This window comes from Dipodomys merriami, unplaced genomic scaffold (assembly GCF_024711535.1).
Source record: "Dipodomys merriami isolate MVZ:Mamm:240054 unplaced genomic scaffold, mDipMer1.0.p SCAF_8, whole genome shotgun sequence".
Taxonomy (NCBI): domain Eukaryota; kingdom Metazoa; phylum Chordata; class Mammalia; order Rodentia; family Heteromyidae; genus Dipodomys; species Dipodomys merriami.
This window is the reverse complement of record NW_027206401.1, coordinates 30,726,767-30,749,527: the sequence shown is the minus strand read 5'-3', so window position 1 is coordinate 30,749,527 and position 22,761 is coordinate 30,726,767. Positions and strand designations below refer to the sequence as shown.

At 42.6% G+C, this 22,761-nt stretch overlaps 1 protein-coding gene and 1 non-coding gene across 2 annotated transcripts; one reads left to right on the top strand and one right to left on the bottom strand.

The window, feature by feature from the left end:
* Positions 1-158: 158 nt before the first annotated feature.
* On the top strand, positions 159-22,219 carry LOC138819148 (sodium-dependent glucose transporter 1C-like). The gene is made up of 4 exons (XM_070010452.1): positions 159-1,571; positions 11,872-12,040; positions 16,020-16,136; positions 17,886-22,219. Exons 2-4 carry the CDS (start codon positions 11,875-11,877, stop codon positions 18,821-18,823), a joined length of 1,221 nt encoding a protein of 406 aa, XP_069866553.1. The 5' UTR covers positions 159-1,571; positions 11,872-11,874; the 3' UTR covers positions 18,824-22,219.
* Positions 10,284-10,390, bottom strand: LOC138819560 (U6 spliceosomal RNA). Its single transcript, XR_011369483.1, has one exon. It is a non-coding gene; the product is annotated as a U6 spliceosomal RNA (small nuclear RNA).
* Positions 22,220-22,761: the final 542 nt, after the last annotated feature.

Sequence of the window (22,761 nt, the reverse complement as noted above, 5' to 3'; positions counted from 1 at the left end):
GGCCAGCTGGGACACAAGAGTCTGTGAGCCATCCTTCTCAAGATGGGGCTGGGCCCAGCCCGAGTTCTGTGGTCTCCTAGGCAACGAGGTCTGCTTCCAGTCTGTCTGGAGCCCAGCCCTTGTTTGGCAGCAGACGTCATTTCCGCCAGCCGCTTGACGCGGGTGTCTGGGAGTTGCGGGTTGCCTGTCTGCTCCACCGCCTGCCTCGGGGGAAACCCAAGTCCGAAGTCCGGCTTCGCCAGGCCCTGCCTGCGTCCAGCCCTGGGGGAGTGGGCATCTGGAGGGACCTCCGGGCCGGAGGGACGGGAGTTCGGGGCCGTGCGCAGCTCGAGCGTTCTCCGGGGTGGCCAAGCTGGAGCTGGAAGCGGACTTCCGTGGGGCCGGGCCTGCGGGGCAGCGGCCGCACCAGGCCGAGGCCCGGGCCGAGAATGCGACGAAGACGGAGACCGTGGAGGGCTCCCGGCGGAGCAGCCGGGGCCAGCGCCTGCTGCGCTGGTTCACCACCGCGGCCGTGTATCTGGCCTTCCTGGGGCTGGTGAGAGCTGGGGCTGCGACCCCCGAGAGCGGAGAGCGGGGCGCGAGCCGGTGTCTTCCATGGGCTAACGCTTGACTGCTCCCTTCACCTCCTGCGCACGGAGCCATCCACTCTGTCTAACACGGGGCATAATTCTGATCAGTAAGGGTTACAATCCAGTGCGAAGTTGATTTTCCTGATGTGTTCCAACTGCAGCAAACTCTCCTCGGTGCTGGATGGAGGCACAAGATACGAAGCGCTCCGCCTCCAACTTAAAAACACAAGCCTGCCTTTTGTGGGATTTCCTTATGGCGATCTGGCTAAAAATGAGGCCAACTGCTAAATTTTGCAGCTAGGGAAATAATGTACAAAAGGAAAGTGACTCCTGAACCTGATTACGTGAAAGAGTTGGAAACATCACTCTCTCTGCCAACAACCCACTTTTATTTTCTAACTTTCTTTTGATTCTTATAAAGGTGATGGACAGAGGTCTGGTGGTAGTTTCATCTGTCAAGTAATGAGCACATTTCTTTTTGGACAATGCTAACTCTTCTTCCAATCTCAGTCTCTCTCACAATCCACTTTTAACCAGCTCTTCAGCTTTTGCTAGCACAATGCACAAGTGTAGACTTGCCTTTTGCCAACTCCCTAAACTACACCTCCATTGTTTGTTAAAAGCTCACTCTTATCACTTGATGATTATGATCCTTGGAGATGGAAGCTGGAACCTTGGGGAGGAGAATCACTTCTGGTCATTGAGTATCTCTGGAGTCTGAGGCTGAATTCTTTGTTAGAATGTTTTGATGGAGGTACAGAGATGAGGAGGAAAGAAGTCTGTGTAGGTGCTGGGTGTGGCTGGCACTTGCTGTATGCCGACTCTTGGAAGTCCTTAGAAGACCTGACCCAGAGTGGAGCCAGAACTCTGACTTTATCCTATACTAAGTGCTTACTGTGTACCTGTGCCTACTCTTGCTCCATAGTTTTGTTCTGTTCCTTCTAGGGCTGGGGCCCCTGCCTTTGGAGCAGCAGTACAGTCAGCAACAGTTACATTTCACAGGTGAATTGGAAATGATTTTCCATAAAGGATCCAAAGAATTTTCTCTGAAAGCCATCTAGTAGCTCTTACTGAAAAGTACTTAATATTTTTAAGCGCAAATTATCGGTTTCTTTGCCCCAAAATAAGGTTTAGATGTTGGGCAACACTTGAACTAACAACTGTTCACTCAAGAGTCTTCTCAGGCAGTGCCTATTGACAACAAAAAGTGACATATAGAAACTGTAAATTTGCCTCCTTCGCGCATTTTTGGGCAGCATGCAGCCTGGGATGAGATGGCTGCTTGACTGCTCAGCTCCTTCTTCCCAGAATATTACCAGCCTGCAGTTTGTTGACGTAAGGTGGTTACAGACCCCTGTATTCACAGGCCTGTGAGGCAGATTTAGGCTATCAATTATAGTACCAGTTTTGGTCAGCTTTAATTTTAACTAAAACCTTAAGCATTCACAGCATTTTCATTGGAATAACTGATCCATTTTGCTTCAATATGAAATTCATAGTTTGTAATGGCAAAGCAGCTGAGTAATTCCTTATGCTTTCTACACGTGTCTGTTGGCCATTTGATACACAAAAGTGTGGCTGCATTCACTTTTCCTGTCTTGAGGGCATTCATCACATCAGGGAGACTTCAGTATGACAGTCAACAGAATATAGCCAGAAGCTAAAGTACACTCATTCATATGTGTCTTCAAGAACCAAACATGCTGGGCAGTGGTGGCTCATGCCTGTAACCCTAGCTACACAGGAGGCTGAGATCTTGGTTGAAAGCCAGCCCAGGCAGGAAAGGCCATGAGACTCTTATCTCTACTAAACCACCAGAAGACCAGAAGTGGCACTGTGGCTCAAGTGCTAGAATTCTTGCCTTGAGCTGAAGAGTTGAGGGACAGTGCCTAGGCCCAGACTAAAAAAAAAAAAAAAAAAAAGAAAGATCAAATGGTGTAAGTCCACATATTAAAGAAGGTCAAAAGTATTCTAGCACTAGTAGTCGTTATTCTTGTTCAGGGCATGAGGTGATTAATAATCATTGTTGGTTGGGCTGGGAAGGTGGCTCAGTGGTAGAGCACTTGCCTTGCATGCATGAGGCCCTGGGTTCGATTCCTCAGCACCACATAAGCAAGAAGAAAAAAGCCAGAAGTGGCACTTTGGCTCAAGTGGTAGAGCGCTAGCCTTGAGCTGAAGAGCTGAGGGACAGCACCCAGACCCAGAGTTCAGGCCCCACAACTGGACCAAAAAAAAAAAAATCATTGTTGGCTGTAAGAGACATCCAGTGTTGTAGTTTGCCTTGTAACAAAGCCATAGGAACCTGAGGACCCACTAAATATGAAAATCAGAAAACCTTTAAGTAGCCAAGGTTTACTGTCCATCATTCAGGATGTCTGACAACCAACATTTTGGAGTAGAGTAAGGAGAATGATATTGGATTCTATCTAGGGATTCAAGTGAGGGCTTTCTGCATACTAAGCTAAACACATGTTCTCCCAAGTGATCTATTCCAGCCCTTTAGCTAACTTGTGTAGGAGTGAAATCAAGGGTGTGATAGGCACAACATTGGATTTTGTTTTCAGCACCACACACAAACCTCCAACTTGGACAAAACTAATGCTAAATTTTGTCCCAGGTTAATTGGTTTCAGTTACCATTAATATTCTCACCTGCCTTCCAGAAAGTTGGTTTGACACTTCTGAGCTGGGAGGTCTAATGGGCTACAAGATTTAAATTTCCCCACCTTACAGGTTAGCTTCAAAGTCCATATAAATAGCATCCCACTTACTGGCAAGAGTGAGTGCCAAGAACCTATTAGAAACTTTCCTTAGGGGAAACTACTTTATCTCTATTTATGTAAAGGCTTATTTGGAGTATTGAATGCTTTGGCCTCTGGTTATAGGAAATAAGGAAACTTGGAGGGAAAAATCTATTCATAAGATAGGAGAGAACCACACTATGAGTAGCATTCAATGCAATCAGGATGTTGAACCAAGGGAACAGATTGTAGAACCAGTGCAGTCTTTGGCACTGGAATAGATCGTCTCCCAGTAATGACTGCAGAAGCAATTTGTTACCAATAAATCTGCAAACTTCTAAAAAAGATGTAATGAGAATCTTCCTTGAAACCCTTAATAGCATCCTGTAAGGATTCATAACCTTATTTACTGAAAAAGACCTTACTGGATTTAGTACTGTGACAAATGACTAATTTCTTTACCCACACAGATATTTCCTAGTTCTTATGCATTCACATTTCATTGAAGAAATCACTAGGTAGGCTTTATCTCTCCTCCCCCTTTTTTATTGTGCTGGTACTAGAGCTTAATCTCAGAGCCTGGTACTCACACTTGGCTCTCACTAATGGCTGATGCTCTGCCATATGCCTTCTGACTCCAGGCATTTTTGCTGTGTAATTGAAGATAAGGTTTTGTAGACTTCTCTGTATAGGCTAGCTTTGAACTGAGATCCTTGGATCTCAACCACCTGAGTAGCTAGAATTTCAGGTGTGAGCCACTGGTGACCAGCTTTCAGGTATGTTTCTTCTAGTTGACACTGACTGGTTGTTCACTAGCAGTGTAAGAAACTAGCAGTGATGATGTCTAGAATATCAGAAGCACTGTCCTCCCTCCCTGTGAGACTTCAAGGTGACTTAATGGGAACATGAAGCAGCCCTGGCAGGATTGGAATTGTTTCCGGTTTCAGAGGTTCACTCACACATCCAACAACTTCTGTGTTTCCTTACTACAGCCTTCTCCTTGGCCAAGGCCATTTGAGTAGGTGGTGCCAAACATTTTCCTATAAATGGTGGTGGGCTTGAGGGGGAAGGTAGGAGCAGGGAAGGACGGGAGAATTGATAATATTTGAAAAAGGGAACAACCTTTCCGTGATGGTGGATATATCTTCATCTGTGGTGTTGGAAAACTGTCAAGTGTACAATGGGAGAAACATAACTGCGCAGATTTACCATACACTAGCTTCACCATACGCTCCCCAACAGGTGTGCAGTGTCAGGAATCTGGCAGGTCCACTTTGAGTTGAGAGGTGTAGATGTTAAGGCTCAAGGTTTGGGAATTTGGGAAGAGAATGGCCTGGTATGATCGCTTCACCAGAGTCTCGGACAGTCAGTGAGGTTGTTTCCAAAAGACAACATCCAGGTTCTAGAGCATCACTTCCTGTTGCTGTCAGCTGGGGGGAGGGGTGCTGAAGGGCTTCTTTGCCCCAGTGAGAATGTGTTTGACACAATGCATTAAAGCCTGGCACTCCTGAGTCAGGTGAGCCTATGAGAGGAGGCTGCATGAGGGTCTGCTTTTAGCCTAGACTACTTCACCAAGGCAGTCTCTGCTCTTCAGTGAGAATGGGTCTGATTGGCATCAATTGTCTCTATCTTGGTTGAGGGCACTCCAACCCATTCTGTAGGCTTAGCTAATGATTATCACCTCAGTGATGAGATGTGCAGAGAAGTGAGGCCTTCGGGGGAGATTCAGCCGGAAAGCCCCATGAGAAAAGCACCTGTGCCAGCTGCTACCATTGCAGCGTCAGCCTTTTCTGCATGGGAAGCTGCCCTTCAAGCAGTAAATGCACGGAAGGTGGCAAGGGAGCAAACCTCACCTGTATACATTCAGACAAACCAGCGGGTGCCAGAGTGGAACAGTTAAACCTTCATTGTTCCACTAAAATTATGGACTTGATTAACATTGGTTAGAATCTTTTTTTTAATTAAAGATATTCGTTCCACCGGGATCCGGTGGCCCACGTCTGTAATCTTAGCTACTCAAGAGGCTGAGACCTGAGGATCATGGTTCAAAGCCAGCCCATGCAGGAAAGTCTGTGTGATTTTTTGTTTGTTTGTTTGTTTGTTTTTTGGTCAGTCATGGGACTTGAACCTTGGGTTTGGGTGGTGTCCCTCAGCTCTTCAGCTCAAGGGGAACTCTGCCAGTTGAGCCACAGCACCACTTTTTATTTTCTAGTGGTTTATTGGAGATAAAAATCTCACGAACTTTCCTGCCCAGGTTGGCTCTGAGCCAAGTTCCTTAGATCTCAGCCTCCTGAGTAGCTAAGATTACAGGCCTAAGCCACCCGTTACTGGCTATCCTTGAGACTTTTATCTCCAATTAACTACCAGAAACCTGGAAGTAGCACTGTGGCTCAAGCAGTGGAGTGCTAGCCTTGAGCTGAAGAGCTGAGGGCAGCACCCAGGCCCAGAGACAAGCCCCATGAATGAAAAAAAAAGATGTTTATCCCACCAATATTTTGTTGTTATAGGTCATTTAATCTCTTCCATGAGGGTTCTTTGAGTGCAGTGCTTTTAATTACAGAAGCTTTAAGGCAGGAATTAGGGCTCATGGCTGAATCCCAGCCATTGAGGAAGTGGAGATGGGAAGACTACCAAAGGGCGATGGTAGAGTGGCGGCCTAGCAAGTGCTGTGCCTTAAATTCAAACTCCTGGACCACAAAGCAATAACATAAAAGCAGAAGCTTTCAAGACTCAGCAAGGTTCAGGCCACACCTAGCAATGGACTTACTATTATTCACTGTGAATTTTGTGGTGATATTGTAGTTTGAACTCTTTGCCTTGTGATTGCTGGGCAGGCATTCTCCACTTCAGTCCTCTAGCCCTTTTTGTCTTACTTATTTTTCTGATAGGATCCCATAGTATTGTCCAGAGTTGGCTTGGGCCATGATCCTTATACCTATGCCCTCCATGTATTTGGGATAACTGGTACACATTACTATATCCAGCTTTTTTGTTAGGATGGAGTCTTGCCAGGTTTTTCTGGGGTTAATCTGAAATCCAGTTCTCCTCTCTACCTCCTATGTATCTGGGATTACAGGTGAGAACCACTGTGCTTGGCCTTAGAAGAATTGAGGCATATCTTTATAATTTCAGTGCTAGCTGACTTAACAGGAAAACTGCATGTCATTCCCTTAGTATTTAATTAATTCTTGTTTTGCTTGATGTTTGGTTAAACATCAAGTTGATGTTTATAAAGACTCTGTTTAATCAGTAGTCTGAGAATTCTTTTTTGGGGGGGGAGTCCATTTGTGGGGCCTGAACTCTGGGCCTGAGTGCTGTCCCTCAGCTCTTCAGCTCAAGGCTAGCCCTCTACCACATGAGCCACAGCTCCACTTCCGGCTTTTTTTTTTTGTTTATGTGGTGCTAAGGAATCGAACCCGGGCCTTATGCATTGCAAGGCAAGCACTCTAGCACTGAGCCACCTTCCCAGCCCTAGTTTGAGAATGCTTAACTGTCTTAAGAGTCTTAATGTTCTCAGAACCCCTCACCAGATTAAACAACTCTGAACAACAAGATTTACAATGGTTGGGCTGGGAAGGTGGCTCAGTGGTAGAGTGCTTGCCTTGCATGCATGAGGCCCTGGGTTCAATTCCTCAGCACAACATAAGCAAAAAGAAAAAAGCCGGAAGTGGTGTTGTGGCTCAAGTGGTAGAGCTCTAGCCTTCAGCTGAAGAGCTGAGGGACAGTGCCCAGGCCCAGAGTTCAGGACCCACGATCGGACCAAAAAAAAAAAAAAAAAAAAGATTTACAATGGTTGTGGTTAGGAACTGACAAGAGTTCATTACAGTAGTGATACAACTGACAACATATGGGGTTTGAACTCAGGACCTAGGGTCTGTCTCTGAGTGTTTTGTGCTCTAGGATTGCCCTTGAGCCACAGCTCCACTTTTGGTCTTCTGGTGGTTAAGAGTCTCACAAGCTGGCTTTGAACTGTGGTCCTCAGATGTCAGCCTCCTGAGTAGCTAGGATTATAGGCATGAGCCACCTGTTTATGAGACTGGCCATTTGTTGTTTTTGTTGTATACAACATATTTTAGAAGAGAGGCATTAGTATGATTTTGATATTGGCTCAGACTCCTGAGTTCAACTATTCCTCGCGCCTCAGGCTTGGCCACTGTGGCAAGTTCTTGTATATATAAATGTAAAAAGAACTGGAGACTGTGGGTTTGGAATCAAAGGTTAAATACCTGAGTAGCCTGAATGAGGCTCTGAGTTCAAACCCTAATACCACAAAAACAATTAGGAGTGTGACTAGGGCTGCTAGGTTTTCATGAATTTCATCGAATTTCTGAAATGTGTATTTTAACATATAAACATAAGTCAAAGAAATTTTAATATGACTTATTATTTGACAGTGTTCCTTATAGTAAACCCAATATCTCTTTTTATAATGAAAGATAATTTTTGAGCTATTTCAAGGGCCTATCTGGAAAATCCCAAAACTAATTCATGGGCAAGGAAAAGACTTAATTTGATTTTGGGAATTCAACATAAATATCAAAGATTGAAAACACTTTAGTACAACATCAGACATACAGTTAAACAACAGTCTTTCACTTACCCAATGTGATATCAAAGACAAATATAGATATTTATGTAATTGTTGGATAAAACCAGGCATCTTTGTATGTTATAACTTTTCTTACGAAGAACACATTTTATTCCTTGCACAGGTGATTCTCCCCTCTCATTTCTAATAATTTTATTTTCATCTATTAATTAGATTTTTTTAACCTTTGGTGGTCTTAATTTCCAGAATCCAGAGATTCTCCTCTCTCATTTCTGATAATTTTTGTTTCATCTATTAATTCGATTTTTTAACCTTTGGTGGTCTTAATTTTCTTCCAGCAGGAAGGAAACCATTGTGGAGGTGATTGTCTGGATCCAAATTGTTTTCTTCTTTTGCAACCAAGTGAACAAAATTTCCTGGCCAGCTGGTTAAAAACTTTGACTAACATTCATGAAATAGAAAAGCTTTGAAGACTTTCTCCATCTGCTCTTTGTAAGGAATCTCACAAAGGGGCAGTCTCTCATTCATTTACCTCTTTGCATGCACTTGGGAATGATTGCAGACTGCAGCTCATGGACTTCGTGGTATTTGGGTCCTTGCCTGTTACTTTACAATATCATCTAGGGGAAACCTTTCACACCATAACCATAACCAGTATAGGTCTAACGTGTTGTAGTCAGGTAGCCAACATTTTTGTTCCAATTGTTCCCCCCTGTGGTTCTAGAACCATCATTGTTTTGTGACTAAAGTTAAGAAATGTCCCAGAAAGTAAACTCCTCAGATTTGGAAAAACCCGTTTTCAAATGCCACCTGCTTACCTGTGGCCACTGCATACATACAATCCAGTTAGTTACTAGATCTAATGTGATTTAGCCTTGTTTTTAAAGAAAAAAAAGCTGAAATGAAGTTAGAGAACTTAAAACACAGATTCACAGAGCTCAAACCAAAGGGATATCCTGGCCATGCCCCAGTAGTTGTGTGTCACCAGTGAGCACAAAGTGCCCTGGTACACACTTGATACATCCATGGGCCTGGAGGGCTACTTTAGATCCCATATCTGATGTATATCTCTAAAAGAAAAATTTCAGACAAATTGAGTCAATTTGTGGGAACAAAGACACAGTTCATACATTGACTAGTACCTGAGCCAGTAAAGATGGAGATAATTCTTCCCAGGAAGGTGAAACAGGCAAGATTTATAGGCAGAGACAAGAAGTGACTTTTAGAAATGTCAGAACAGGTCAGCTCTTAGCATTTGTTTGTTTAGACGTGTCTCAGCATCCTGTTACTGACTGAACCTGACCTGATTACCTGTAGTTGGTATGACTGGCCATGGCTTCCATATTTGTGTTTTGAAACTTCTTAAAATTAATCTCTAGGTAGTTTTTCAAAGGGGTTTTTAATTCAATGTGTCAGTGTATACATATAATGCATTTTGAAAGGGTTAAGTGTTTGTTACAAGAAGATATTCATCTAGGTTGCAACTTGTCAGTGGTAGAATTTGCAACATATGCAGACAGTTTCAGCCAAGTTGAATTTATTAGAATACCTTGTCATTCAGTAAAATTTTGTTAAAGTCATTGTGTACATGTTCATAAATACCATCATGCTTGTTTCTGAGAAAGTAAGAAAGGCTGATACACTGTGCACCTTTTAACTTTGCGGTTTCTTTGAAGAAATGTAGATGTAGAAATATTTAAATGTTTGATGTCCTGCATAATGTTATTTGTAGTTTAGAGGAAGGACTCTCTCTCTATTTGTTTGTTTTGTTGGCAGTATGAGATTTTGAACTTAAGATTCTTTTTTTTTTATAATTTAATTTTATTTTATTTGTGAACATACTGTACAGAGGAGTTACAATTGCATGGGCAGGATAATGCGTACATTTCTTACCAAGCATTGCAGCCTCCTCCTGTGTTTACCCTTCACATACATTCCCAGCCTCCCCCCTCCCCCCCAATCCCAATCCTTCTCCTTCCCCCCCCTTCCCCCCCCGCCCCCCCGCACCGACGTTTTAAAGCTCGTTTTGGACATGACAACTTGTACTTCTCATTGTTGCAACAGGTCCACCTGTATCCTTAAACAACTGGTTTTTCCCCATCTCCTCCTCAAGTTATACTGACATCAAATATAGTGAAAGCAGGGGTTATACTGTGGGGGAGGGACATACAAAGCAACAAAGAGATAATCTTATAAATGCGTTAGAAACACATGCATGAAAGAAAAAAACCTTAAAATACACATCTAAGGGTTCATTTTCCTGACATCACATTATCTGACCTTTTCCACTTGACTCATACATATACTAGATATTACAAATAAGGGAAACCATGGGACCTATGTTTCTTTGTGCCTGGCTTACTTCACTTAATATAATTTTTTCCAAGTTTTTCCATTTCCTAACAAATGGGGCAATGTCGTTCTTAAAAATATGGAACGCTTCACGAATTTGCGTGTCATCCTTGCGCAGGGGCCATGCTAATCTTCTCTGTATCGTTCCAATTTTAGTATATGTGCTGCCAAAGCGAGCACTGAACTTAAGATTCTTGTGCTTGCTAAGCGGGTACTCTAATTCTTGAGCCACAGCTCCACCCCTTTCTGTTTTAAATGTCTTGCCATTTTGCCTAGAGCCAGCCTGAACTGTGATCCTCTTTCTCATGGCCTTACACATGGTGGGGACAAAAGATGTAAACCAAGATGCCTGGAGTAGTTGAGATGGTCTTGATAACCTCTTGCCAGGCTTGCCTGGTTGATGCCTCATGAATAGCTGAGATTACACCCATGAGCCTGCACTTGCCATTATCATTGTATTAACAACATAAGAAATGAAGATGTTTTAATAATTTAAAATTTTAACATTTGAATTCTTGTATTAGTACATACAAGATACTTGATATTACTGTCACTTGGATAGTATATTTGAGTATATATGTAATTGGGTGTGGGGGGCTGGAAATGTGGCTTAGAGACAGAGTGCTTGCCTAGTATGCATGAATCCCTGGTTAAATTACTCAGTACTAAATAAACAGAAAGAAGCCAGAAGTGGTGCTGTGGCTCAAGTGGTAAAGCCTTGAGCAGAAGAATCTCAGGGACAGTGCCCAGGCCTGAGTTCAAACCCCAGGATAGGCCAAAAAAAAAAAAAAAAAAAAAAAAAAAGGGACCAGAAGTGCTCAGAAAACCCTTCCCAAAAGAATAATGATAATGTTACATTCTGTAAGCGTTCAGTCAGAATAGTGTTTTTAAGCTATTGTTCACAAAGAAAGAGCATTACATTAAAAAGCCAAAGGAATGAAATACGTATTGCTTTAATGGAATGTTGTAGATAGAAGAAAAACCATGGGAGTATATAGCTCTAGTAATAGAAGTATTATCATAGATTTAATTTTTTTCTTAATTTTTAAATTGTTATTATAAAGATGAGGTACAAAGGGGTTACAGTTTTGTAATCAGGTAAAAAATACATTTCTTCTTTTTGAACAATTTCATTCCTTCCCTAGCTTTGTTCCAGTCAATATATTATATGGCAACACAGCTTTGTGTGAGTTTGTGTGTGTGTGTGTGTGTGTGTGTGTGTGTGTGTGTGTGTGTGTGAATGTTTTGTACATATTTTTATTGTAAACATACTGTAACGAGGGGTTATATTATATAGGTAATGAGTACATTTCCTATAGAGCATTGTTTCCTTCTTTTTTCTCCCTACCATCCCTTCCCTCCCCACCTTCCCAACTCCTCCCTCCCCCCACCAAGTTGGAAAGTTCATTTTCAACATTTTACATCTCATTGTTACAATGGGTCATCCTGTATCCTTATTTCAACATTTTGTGATTTCTCTTCCCTTCCCTAAATTAGAAAAATGTATATACAAGATGCAGGGCACCGGAATCAAACACAGTAGAACAGGAGTTATATCATGGGGGAGGCCTCACAGATTTTATAGTAGGAATAGATACTACCACTTAGATGTTATTTATGTTAATGATTGTTAATAAAAAGCTTCATCTTTTCAATTTTAGGGAATGAGTACTGCTATACTGGGGCCCACATTTCAAGATCTGGCCACTAATGTGAACCGCAATATCAGCAGCCTTTCGCTAATATTTGTTGGCCAGGCCTCTGGCTTTTTGTGTGGCTCCATGATTGGAGGAGTTCTTTTTGACTTTGTGAACCATGTTTTAATTTTGGGTAAGTACAGATTTTCACAATGTGGTGGCATTCAATGAGTTCCCAACCTAGCTCTCACTGGCTCTTCCTGCGCACTAAGATGGTGGTGTTCCAGGTCACTACCGTGAACCACAACATCAGCAGCCTTTGTGGGTCGTGCTTTAGGATGTTTGTGTGGCTCTGTGATCAGAGCAGTTCTTTTGCAGTGTATGATTCAGTTTTTACTTTGGGGCAAGGAAACAATGATCTTTGCTTCTTTGTGCCTGTCACTGAATTTACAACTGGGTGCTAAATGCGAAAACTTGACAGCTGGGATGGGAGGTGTTTCAGGGTCCTCCACAGAAGCTAGGTCTCCATAGGTCTCACCTTGGCAGCCACAGGGCATCTGGGCTGGGCCACCCGGAGCCTTGATTAGCCCTCAGGTGTGCTGATGGCAGTCCTGAGCCTCCCGACCTCCAGGGGAACTGAGGCACAATGTCACACACTTGTCCCAAAACTCTGCCCATCAGCTAGGGCAGGTCTCTAGGTATGTCTGGGGCCAGATGAGCTTTGGAAACATGGCCAGGCTCTCTGGACTCTGGGTTGACAGTGTGGGGCAGGGGATGGTGATGCACTGACACAGGCTGCACATTTGTCCTCCTGTTAGTGATGAGACTGGTCCCTGTGCCACAGTCTAGAGGATTTTGACATGCTGGCAACGATTTTAATATGCTGTGGTTTGAATAGGGTGACAGGTTTCAAGAAAATTTAGTTGAATATGATGAAAAAGAGAATGGAGAATAAGTAATCACCAATGAATAACCAATGACTTCCAAGTCATTCAAAGCATGAAGTTCTTTTATTCCCCTCCATATTCCCCAAACTACTCAGTTTAGTAAAGTTTAATGACAGGATACCATAGTGATTGAATACTATTTTGCCTTTTCATATTGTTAAGTCATACTAAAAGCTCCTCAGTTTCTCTGCTTTTTTTTTTGCCAATCCTAGGTCTTGAACTCAGGACCCGGGCACTGTCCCTGAGCATCTTAATGCTCCAGGCTAGTGCTCTGCCACTTGAACCACAGTTCCACTTCTGCCTTAGTTTCTTAAATGTGAAATATTTAAGTAAACATTTAGACTTATAGACAGGCCCAAAGTATAGAACTTTGCTTCATATTAAATTTATTTATTTATGTATTTATTTTTTGGGTCCAGTTGTGGGGCCTGAACTCTGGGCTTTGGCGTTGTCCCTCAGTTCTTCAGCTCAGGGCTAGCGCTCTACCACTTGAGTCACAGCGCCACTTCTGGCTTTTTTCTTTTTTGCTTATGTGGTGCTGAGGAATCGAAGCCAGGGCCTTATGCATGCAAGGCAAGTGCTCTACCACTGAGCCACCTTCCCAGCCCCATATTAAATTTATTAGAGTATTAGCAACACTCTGATGCTGTTGAGATTATAGTAACAGAATCTGTATAATCCATAAACTTTATAAAATATTTAGATAAATTTATGACTAGTAGAGGTAGCACCTCTCATTTGCTAATGATTATCCTGTTTTTTTTTCCAATTTTTTTTTATTTTTGGAGGGACCATTCATGGGGCCTGAACTCTGGGCCTGGGTGATGTGTTTCAGTTCTTCAGCTCAAGTCTAGGGCTCTAACCTCTTGGGTCACAGTGCCACTTCTGGCTTTTTCTGTTTTTATGGTGCTGAGGAATTGAACCCAGGACCTCGTGCATCAAGCAAGCACTCTATCAGTGAGCCACATTCCCAATCCAATTTTCTCAGTTTAATAATTATATCTTTTTGGTTCATTTTTTAATGATGATAACTTGACCTACGACCCTAGCGAAAATTGATCTTTCCTTCTTGTTCTCTGTGTTCTTCCTTTCTTCCTTCCTTCCTTTCTTTTTCTTTCTTTCTCTTTCTTTCTTTCTTTCTTTCTTCCTTCCTTTCTTTCTTTTCTTCCTTCCTTCTTTCTTTCTTTCTTTCTTTCTCTCTTCTTTCTTTCCTTCCTTCCTTCCTTCTTTCTTTCTTTCTTTCTTTCTTTCTTTCTTTCTTTCTTTCTTTCTTTCTTTCTTTCTTTCTTTCTTTCTTTCTTTCTTTCTTTCTTTCTTTCTCTGTCCCCTTCCTCCCTCCCTTGTTACCTGCCTCCCTTCTTCCCTCCCTCCCTCCTTCTCTTCCTTCTTTCCTTCCTTCCTTCCTTGCTTTCTTCTTTCCTTCCTTCCTTCCATACTTCCTTCCTGTTTTCCTTTCCTTCTTACTCTGTTTCTTCCATTCTCTCTCCCTTCCTTTTTCTTTCTTTCTCTCATTCTCTCATTCTTTCGCTCCCTTCCTCCCCCTCCCTCCCTCCCTCCCGTCATCCCTTTCTTCTTTCCTTTCTGCCTTTCTTCCTTTCTCTTTCCCTCTTTCTTCCTCTGCCTCCCTCCTCCCCTCCTTCCATCCCTCCCTCTTTCTTTCTTTCTTCCTTTCTTCCTTCCTTCCTTCCTTCCTTCCTTTCTTTTTCTTTATTTCTCTTTCTCTCTTTCTCTCCCTCCTTCCCTCCCTTTCTTTCTTTCTTTCTTCCTTCATTCCTTCCTTTTTTCTTTTTCTTTATTTCTCTTTCTCTCCCTCCTTCCCTCCCTCCCTCTCTCCATTTTCCTTCCTTCCTTCCTTTCTTTTTTCTTTCTTTCTTTCTTTCTTCCTTTTCCCCTCCCTCCTTCCGTCCTTCCTTCCCTCTTTCTTCCTTCCTTTGTTCCTTCGTTCATTCCTTCCTTCCTTCCTTCCTTCTTTCATTTTGTTAGGGACCGGTTCTCACTATGCAGCTCAGGGTGCACTGGAAAATGCAATTCTTCAGCCTCAACCTTACAAGTAGAATTAAAGGTGTGAGCCACTATGTCTAGCTAATACCTGTGTGTGTGTGTGTGTGTGTGTGTGTGTGTGTGTGTATGTGTGTGTGTGTGTGTGTTGGGGGGGAGGTTACTAGAGTTTGCTCTCAGGTGCTTCTGTTTGCTTGTCATATGCTTTACCACTAAGCCATAACTTTAGTCCTTTCTAAATGTTTCTTATTATTGATATAGGGTTTTGATTCTGTTTTATTAATGTTTTTTATTGTGAAATTACTGTACAGAGGGGTTACAGTTCCATGAGCAAGGTAATGAGTACATTTCTTATCAAGCACTGTTGCCTCCTCCTTTGTTTTTCCCCTACCATCCCTTCTGTCCCATCTCCACAACTACACCTCCCCCCGCAGTCCCCTATCCCACCCCCTTCCTAAATTGTACAGTTCATTTTTCAACATAGTGTCTTCTACATCTCATTGTTGCAATGGGTCAACCAGTATCCCTATTTAAACATTTTGTTTTTTTCCTTTCCCTCCCCAAATTAGACCAACATTGAATACAGTGCAAACAGGGGTTATACCATGGGGGAGGAACATACAAAGCAACAAAAAGTAATCACATGGTAGGGTCGTGTTATGGTAGACTTCCCACAGCAGCTAGGATGACAGGCTTGTACCATCCACCCCCTCGCTCCCCGATTCTTCTGCTGAGGTAGAGTCTCATGGACTTGTCTGCCTGGGCTGGCCTAGTCTGAGATCTAACTTTCCCCTGTAGCTGACAGGCAGTTACCATCACACCCACCTATGGCTTGCTTTCTTTTTGTATGGTTATTGGGATTTGAACTTGGGGCCTTGCACCTGCTAGACTAGCACTCTACCACGTGACTCATGCCTCTAGCCCTGCTTTTTTTTTTTGCTGATTATTTTACAGATGGAGTCTAGTGAACATTTCTGCCTGTGTCTCAAGCCATGATCATCCTAGATCTTAGCCTCCTGAGTAGCTAGAAATAAGCATAAGCCACTGGCAGTCTGTGTCAGCTCCAGCTCTTGGTTTCTAAGGGATTTTGTGCCCAGGATGGCTACAAACCTCAATCCTCCCAGACTCAGCCTGCCAAGTCACTAGGTTTAAGGGTGGAGGGGGTGGGTTGGGGTAGGGGAGGAGGCATCTGCATACCATACAAGTTGACTTTCTTACTTTTTCTAGGGGTGTCAATGCTGGCTACCACTGTTGGTCTTTATCTTATCCCTTTTTGTAAGAACGCAGCATTGCTGATTGTCGTGATGGCTCTCTTTGGGGCTGCGGTTGGCACTATTGATACAGGTCAGTGGGACCTTTGTTCTATCCAAGAGTGGGTGCTTTCTGTTAGAAAAGTTGAGCTGATGATGCTAAACTTTGCCTTGTAATAATTAGAAACAACAGAAATTTACTCAGGTGATAATTAAACCTAGATGGGTAATTATCTACTAGGCTAAAACTTTGTAACCATTATTCGGCTGTGAAAGCACAGACAGAAGCAGACATATTATTATCACACATAATGTACACAGTATTTATACAATGTACATTATACAAAATAAAAAATGTACAAAGGCATTTCGATTTAATATGTCAATCTATGTGTATAATGCTTTTGTGTGTGTGTGTGTGCATGAATGTGTGCATAGGTGAAGGTCCTGGGGCTTGAAGACATGGCCTGGTATGGTCCCTGAGCTTTTTTGCTCAAGGTGAGCACTCTACCACCTGAGCCACAGCTCCACTTCCACTAATTAATTGGAGATAAGGGTCCCACAGGCTGGCTTTGAACCAAAATTTTCATATCTCAGGATCCTGAGTAGCTAGGATATCATGAGAATCAAGGATTAAAGGCATGAGCTAACTGCACCCAGCTTAGCACAGTGTATCTTGATGAATGTCACCCCTTCCACATGCTCTTCCCTTGTTTCCAGTCCTAAAAGTTACGTGGTTCTGTTTTCCCATATGTATATTGAATATTATGACTGCATTCACCCACTCTTGCTCTCTCTATTCCAGACACACAATCTAAAATAGATCTTCCCTCCCAAGCTTAGAGAAATCCATGTAATTCACGACTTTCCCATGTTTCTTTTCTGTTATTTTCTTTCTCTAAAGTTTCTGGTCTTGTACAACAGATGTTCTCCATGTGCAATCATGTCCTTGAAAACCTGCTGAAAAACACATGTGATACTGTTTACCATTATTGATTACCATTGCTTATGCCTCCCTTTCCCATGCTAAAGTTACTTGATGCCAGGTGCTGGTGGCTCCTGCCTTTAATCCTTGAGTCTCATGAGGCTGAGATCTAAAAGATCCTCCTTTGAAGCCAACCTGGGCAGAAAAAGAACAACAAGTAAAAAGCAAGGCTGAGAGTATGGCTCAAGTGGAAGACTCCCAGCCAAGCAAGCAGAGCAAGCAAGTCTGAGACCGTGAATCCAAACCCCAGCCCTGCCAAAAAAACAATTAAAAATATTGTAAATTCTCCAGGCTTAATTTGTGCATAAAATTTCAGTGATGGAATTATGTGCTTATCTGAAAATATCTGATTACAAAGCAGACAGCCAAAGCCTTGATGCTCTTGCATTTCAGCTTGCACATGCTCAGAGTAGGTGCAGATCTTGTTTTCTGTAATAAGAACACAGGGATCCTGGGGGGTGCAGGTCCTCAATGGGCATCTTGCATCTATTTTACACATCAGTAAATTTTCCTCATTTGGAACTGACTACCAATTTCAAGTATGTAATGGTCTAGTAATTTGGCCACTTGATAAAATTTTTACCTAGTTTATATCCATACTTAAACAAATATGAATACCAAATTTCTCTGTAGTATGGAATTGGCAAGTTTTGTAATAAGCCTTTGGTCTGGCACTAGGATGTAAACAGTGACCATGGATGAATAAGTGATGTTAGGACACATTGTTCTCTGCTCCTGAGTCTCACAGAATTGATACAGGGCCAATGGGTGATGACTAAGGACTGAACAGAGCTACTGACACCGACTGATCTCTCTAACAATAATGACTGTGTTTTCTTCCCTGTCTTTCATTGGTAGGTGCGAATGTCGTCATCTTGGCTCTTTGGAGGGACAAGGGCCGCCCCCACATGCAGGCCTTACACTTCAGTTTTGCCCTGGGTGCCTTCCTGACTCCCCTGCTGGCTAAACTGGCCCTGGGCCCCACAGTGTCTGCTGACAACCACACAGAGCCCGACTTTCTCCCTGCAGCCCTCAATGCCTCTTCTGAAGCCGCCTCAGACCCTCTACTCGCAGCTCCCCATGACATGAACTTACTGTGGGCTTATGCTTCCATAGGCACTTACATTCTCGTAGTTTCTCTCCTTTTCTTTGCTCTGTTCTGCATGAAAAGCTCAAGGCAGGGACAATCAACATCATGTGCTCAGCAATCTCGAAGAGCTCAATACCACAAGGCCCTTCTCTGTCTGCTTTTTCTGTTCTTCTTCTTCTACGTTGGGGTTCAGGTGACATACACTTCTTACCTTTTCTCCTTTGCCACCACCCATGTTGGCATGGACGAGAGAGAGGCAGCTGGCTTGAACTCCATCTTCTGGGGGGCCTTCGCAGCCTGCAGGGGCCTGGCAATCCTCTTTGCCACGCGTTTTGGCCCTGCCACCATGATTGTGTTGAGCAACGTTGGCAGCCTGGCTGCCTGTTTGTTTCTGGTGCTTTTTCACAGGAGCCCCCTTTGTCTCTGGATAGCAACCTCCGTGTATGGGGCCTCCATAGCCACCACGTTTCCCAGCGGTGTTTCTTGGATTGAACAGTACACCACCGTCAGTGGCAAATCTACTGCATTTTTTCTGATTGGTGGTACTCTGGGAGACATGGCTATTCCTGCAGTAACTGGAATTCTTCAGGGGCAATTCCCAGATTTACCAGTACTCATGTACACCTGTTTGGGGTCAGCAATCTTCACGGCTATTTTGTTTCCTGTAATGTATAAATTAGCCACCTTGCCTCTAGGTCACCAGTAAAAAGGACACAAAAAGAGTGTGGGGAAGAGAGCTCAAACCTTGAGTTCTAGGCTGTGAAGAAGAGAATGGAGGGGAATGATGCAAAAAATATTTTGAAGTGGTTGAGATGAATAATTCAACGGGATCCTTTGTAATGAAAACCATTAATTAAAAATATGTTGGATCCCATAGCCAGACTTTCCAACTAATTGCTGTCCAATGCATTGCTATTTAAATACTGCTCAGTTAATATCTGTGAATCCCTTAAGAAGCTCCTTGCCAGAAGCCAGGACAAAGGAACTGATGTGTAGAGAGGGCAGAATGCTTAGTGAATACCTTGACTAATTGCCACTCCTGAACAAATCAATCAGAATTTAGAAGATTTTCAGCATGCTTTCACATTTCAATTCTAGATCTATTTACATTAAATGGTAAAAAGTTTTGAAGTGTTCAATAATTCTTAGTCTTTCATAACTACCAGGCCTGATAAAGATCATCCTATGAGATTTGTGTTGGGCAAGAGAGTAAGTAGGTGATATTTATAATCTCTACTATTTAGAATCTGCTAAACATTCATGAATTTTTGAGAAGTTCTACACACGTAGAACATATTAGCTAAGCACATAGACATCAACATTCTCCCTGGGAAGCTGGAGAGAGTCATTTCATTAAAGAGCACCCGTGGTATGGAGAGATAAGTTCATAATCTGTCATTTTAGAGGAAGAATGATAATGACTGACCTGACTTCTATGAAGGAAACAGCCAGGTCAGGACACCTAGCTTCAAGAATGACTTTGTGTTCTGAGGCATTTCATGGAGGCCTTTCCTGTGTCCTGATCTGTGATGTGAGGCTTGGTATTAAAATGAGATAGTTTCCAAATCAAAAGATCCTTTGATTTCTAAAGTTAGTGCTAAGTATTTCTTAGGATTTACTATAAGTTTCAGCCCATTTTTCCTTTTGAATGAGAAGTAAAATAAGAGTAATAAAAAGCCTTAAAATGTGTTACTAAGTTTGGTGCCAATGGCTGGCACATGCCTATACTCCTGGCTATTCAGGCTGCTGAGATTGGAGGGTCACAGTTAGAAGCTAGTCTGGGCAATAAAGTCCATGTGACTCTTACCTCCAGTTAATCACCACAATCCAGAAATTGGGCTGTAACTCAAGGGGTAGAACGTGCTATTTTTCAGCAAAAAAGCTCAGGGATAGTGCCCAGGCCCTGAATTCAAGCCCCAGAACTCGCAAAGTACATAAATAAAATGATTGTGCTACTATCCCAACTGCACAGAAGACAGAGATTGCAGTTTGAGACCTCCTGAGCAAAGTCCTTAGACCTTGTCTCAAAACATAAGGAGAATCGAGCACCTGTGGCTCATGCCTGTAATCCTAGCTACTCAGGAGGCTGAGATCTGAGGATCATGGTTCAAAGTCAGCATGAGCAAGAAAGTCCATGAAACTCTTATCTCCAAAAAACCATGAAAAAACCGGAAATGGCACTGTAGCTCCAGAGGGCTAGCCTTGAGCTGAAGGGCAGAGGGACAGCGCTCAGGCCCCCTGTTCAAGCCCATGACTGACAAAACAAAAACAAAAAATCAAAAAGAAGCTGTTTGCAGTATTTCATGATTTTGATCCCAGCTACTTAGAATGCACAGGTAGGAGGATTGTAGTCTGACGCTGGCTCCCAGGAAAAACAGTAATGCTTTATCTGAAGAAGGAAAAATACAACTGAAGCTAAAAGGGTTGGAGATATCACTTATAGTGGTAGAGGTATAGCTTATAGTGGTAGAAAACTTGCTTAGCCAGTACAAGGTCCTGAGTTCAAGCCCCCATACAAAAAGTAAAGAATGAGCCAGTAATTTCATAGGCAAATTTAAATATACTAATGTTTGATAGTTTATAGAGAATACTTGCCGGAGCCTGCTGGCAACAAAAGGGAATCCTGAATTAGGGGGCGAGGATGCGGAAAAATAAAGACATAACACAAAGGATGGGGTTGGGAGATCTGCAGCTCAAGACTGCAGCACCGTTTATTTGTAACTTTCCTTATTATATACTATTAGCAGTCAAGAGGTAACATAAGGTTACCATAGTGCAGAGAAACAAGGAAAATTTTAATAAACACAAGGTGCAGTAAAAACAAGTCAACTGGTAGAAAGTAAAATAAACTCTGCAGACCGCAAAGCAACCCCGGGCACCAGGTGTTTTTCATGAAAGCCAGGTCCTTGTAGGTGCCTTCAAGTGAGCACAGGGGTCAAGCTGACCTTGGAGCTTTACTGAATTTCATTGATACAGAGGCATTTTCTCCACACTTTTAATATTTCTGAAATCAGAACTATCTGAAAATGAACATTTAAGCTTGTAACCAAGTTAATCCACAGCTTTTATCTCATACACACATGTAGTGTAATGTAGGTTTTTATTTCTTATTTTTATTAGCTTAAAGTAGTTGCACAAAGGGGTTTCAATTTTATTCAGGGAAATACAATAATTTACCCAAATTTGGGGATTTTAGTATCTTTTTCAATTTTTTAAAAGTCAATTCCCCCCCACATTGCTGATTATTGAATCCTTGGACTTGCCTATACTAGCTAGTGCTTCCCCACTGAGCTAAGAGGAAAGGATATTGTTATTGTCAGTTTTCCCTCTCTTGATGCTGTGATGGGTCTTGGAGACACAGTTCTGAGGGCAGAGGCTAGTGGAAGGTTACTACAGTAGTAGCAGCACCGCTGTCAGCCAACCCCACGGGGGTTCTCTACCTGAGGGTTGTCTGGGTCTTGATACTGGATTTGGCTTTTTCTGAATAGTTTTCTTGAGATAAGAGACTCACAGATTTGCCTGCCTGGGCTGTCTTCAAACTTTGTCCTCAGATCTCAGCATCCTGAATAGATAAGGTTACATGTGTGAGCCACCACTGGTTTTGAATGGTGATGACATCCTGCAGGGATGGGTCAGATGGTAAGTTGAGTTAAATTAGTGAATGTAATTAAAGAGGCAGCATGTTTCCCAGGGATTGGAATAAATGGCCCAGCCATCATCCAGGGCTCCTGCTCCCTAAGTGTGAAATACTTGGGACCCCAAAGTAGAGGTGAGAAGGTGGCTTGGTGGCCTAGAAGTCAGGGTTGTAAAAGAACTTTATATTTAAATAGACAAACTGATGTGTCCATCCTTGGATAAATAAGTAGAACTGATGCCAGATTTTGTTCACTTCTTCCCAAGTTTTGCACTGTATTACATTTAATTTCTGACTGCAATATAGCTGCTTTCTCTCATTGCATGTACATAAATTTCCTGTTGAAAACAAGTTGCTTTGTTTTGTCTTCAGTGAAACACAGACCCTTTATTGACCTCTGACCATTTACCTTCTATGTCCACTACAACATTGCTTAGGTTAACAATGAGCAACTTTGTAGAATGCTGATGAAGATATTACAAGCCTCTTGTTCTTCTTGGAAATCTACACTGGATTTCTCAATCCAAAATATAAATTGCTATTGTGCTTGCATCACCAATACCCAAGATAATCCACTTAAAGAGAAAAGCTTTGTGTTTCTACTCATAGTTTTAGAAGTTCTAGCCCTGATTGCTTAGCTCTGTTGTTTTTAGTCATGTAGCAAGGCAGCAACTCATGACAGGAGCATCTGGCATTGTAAAACTTCTTACCTCAAGCTCAGAGCCCAAGAGAATGAGAAAGGGACCAGGGCACCAAAATCACTTTATAGAGCAAACAACTAGTGACCTGATCATCTCCCTTGAAGTCCCACCTCTTTATGACTCCTCCACTTGTAGGAACCAAGCCTTAGCCTAGGAGCCTTTGGGAGACATTCAAAACCCCAACCATGATATAATGTCTGGTCCTGAAGAGTTCATTTCCATTTCCATTTCTCTGAGCACTGCTGGAGCCTCCAAAATCCATTATTTCAGTGTAATCTCCATGATTCTTCCCAGTACTGACTATTATGG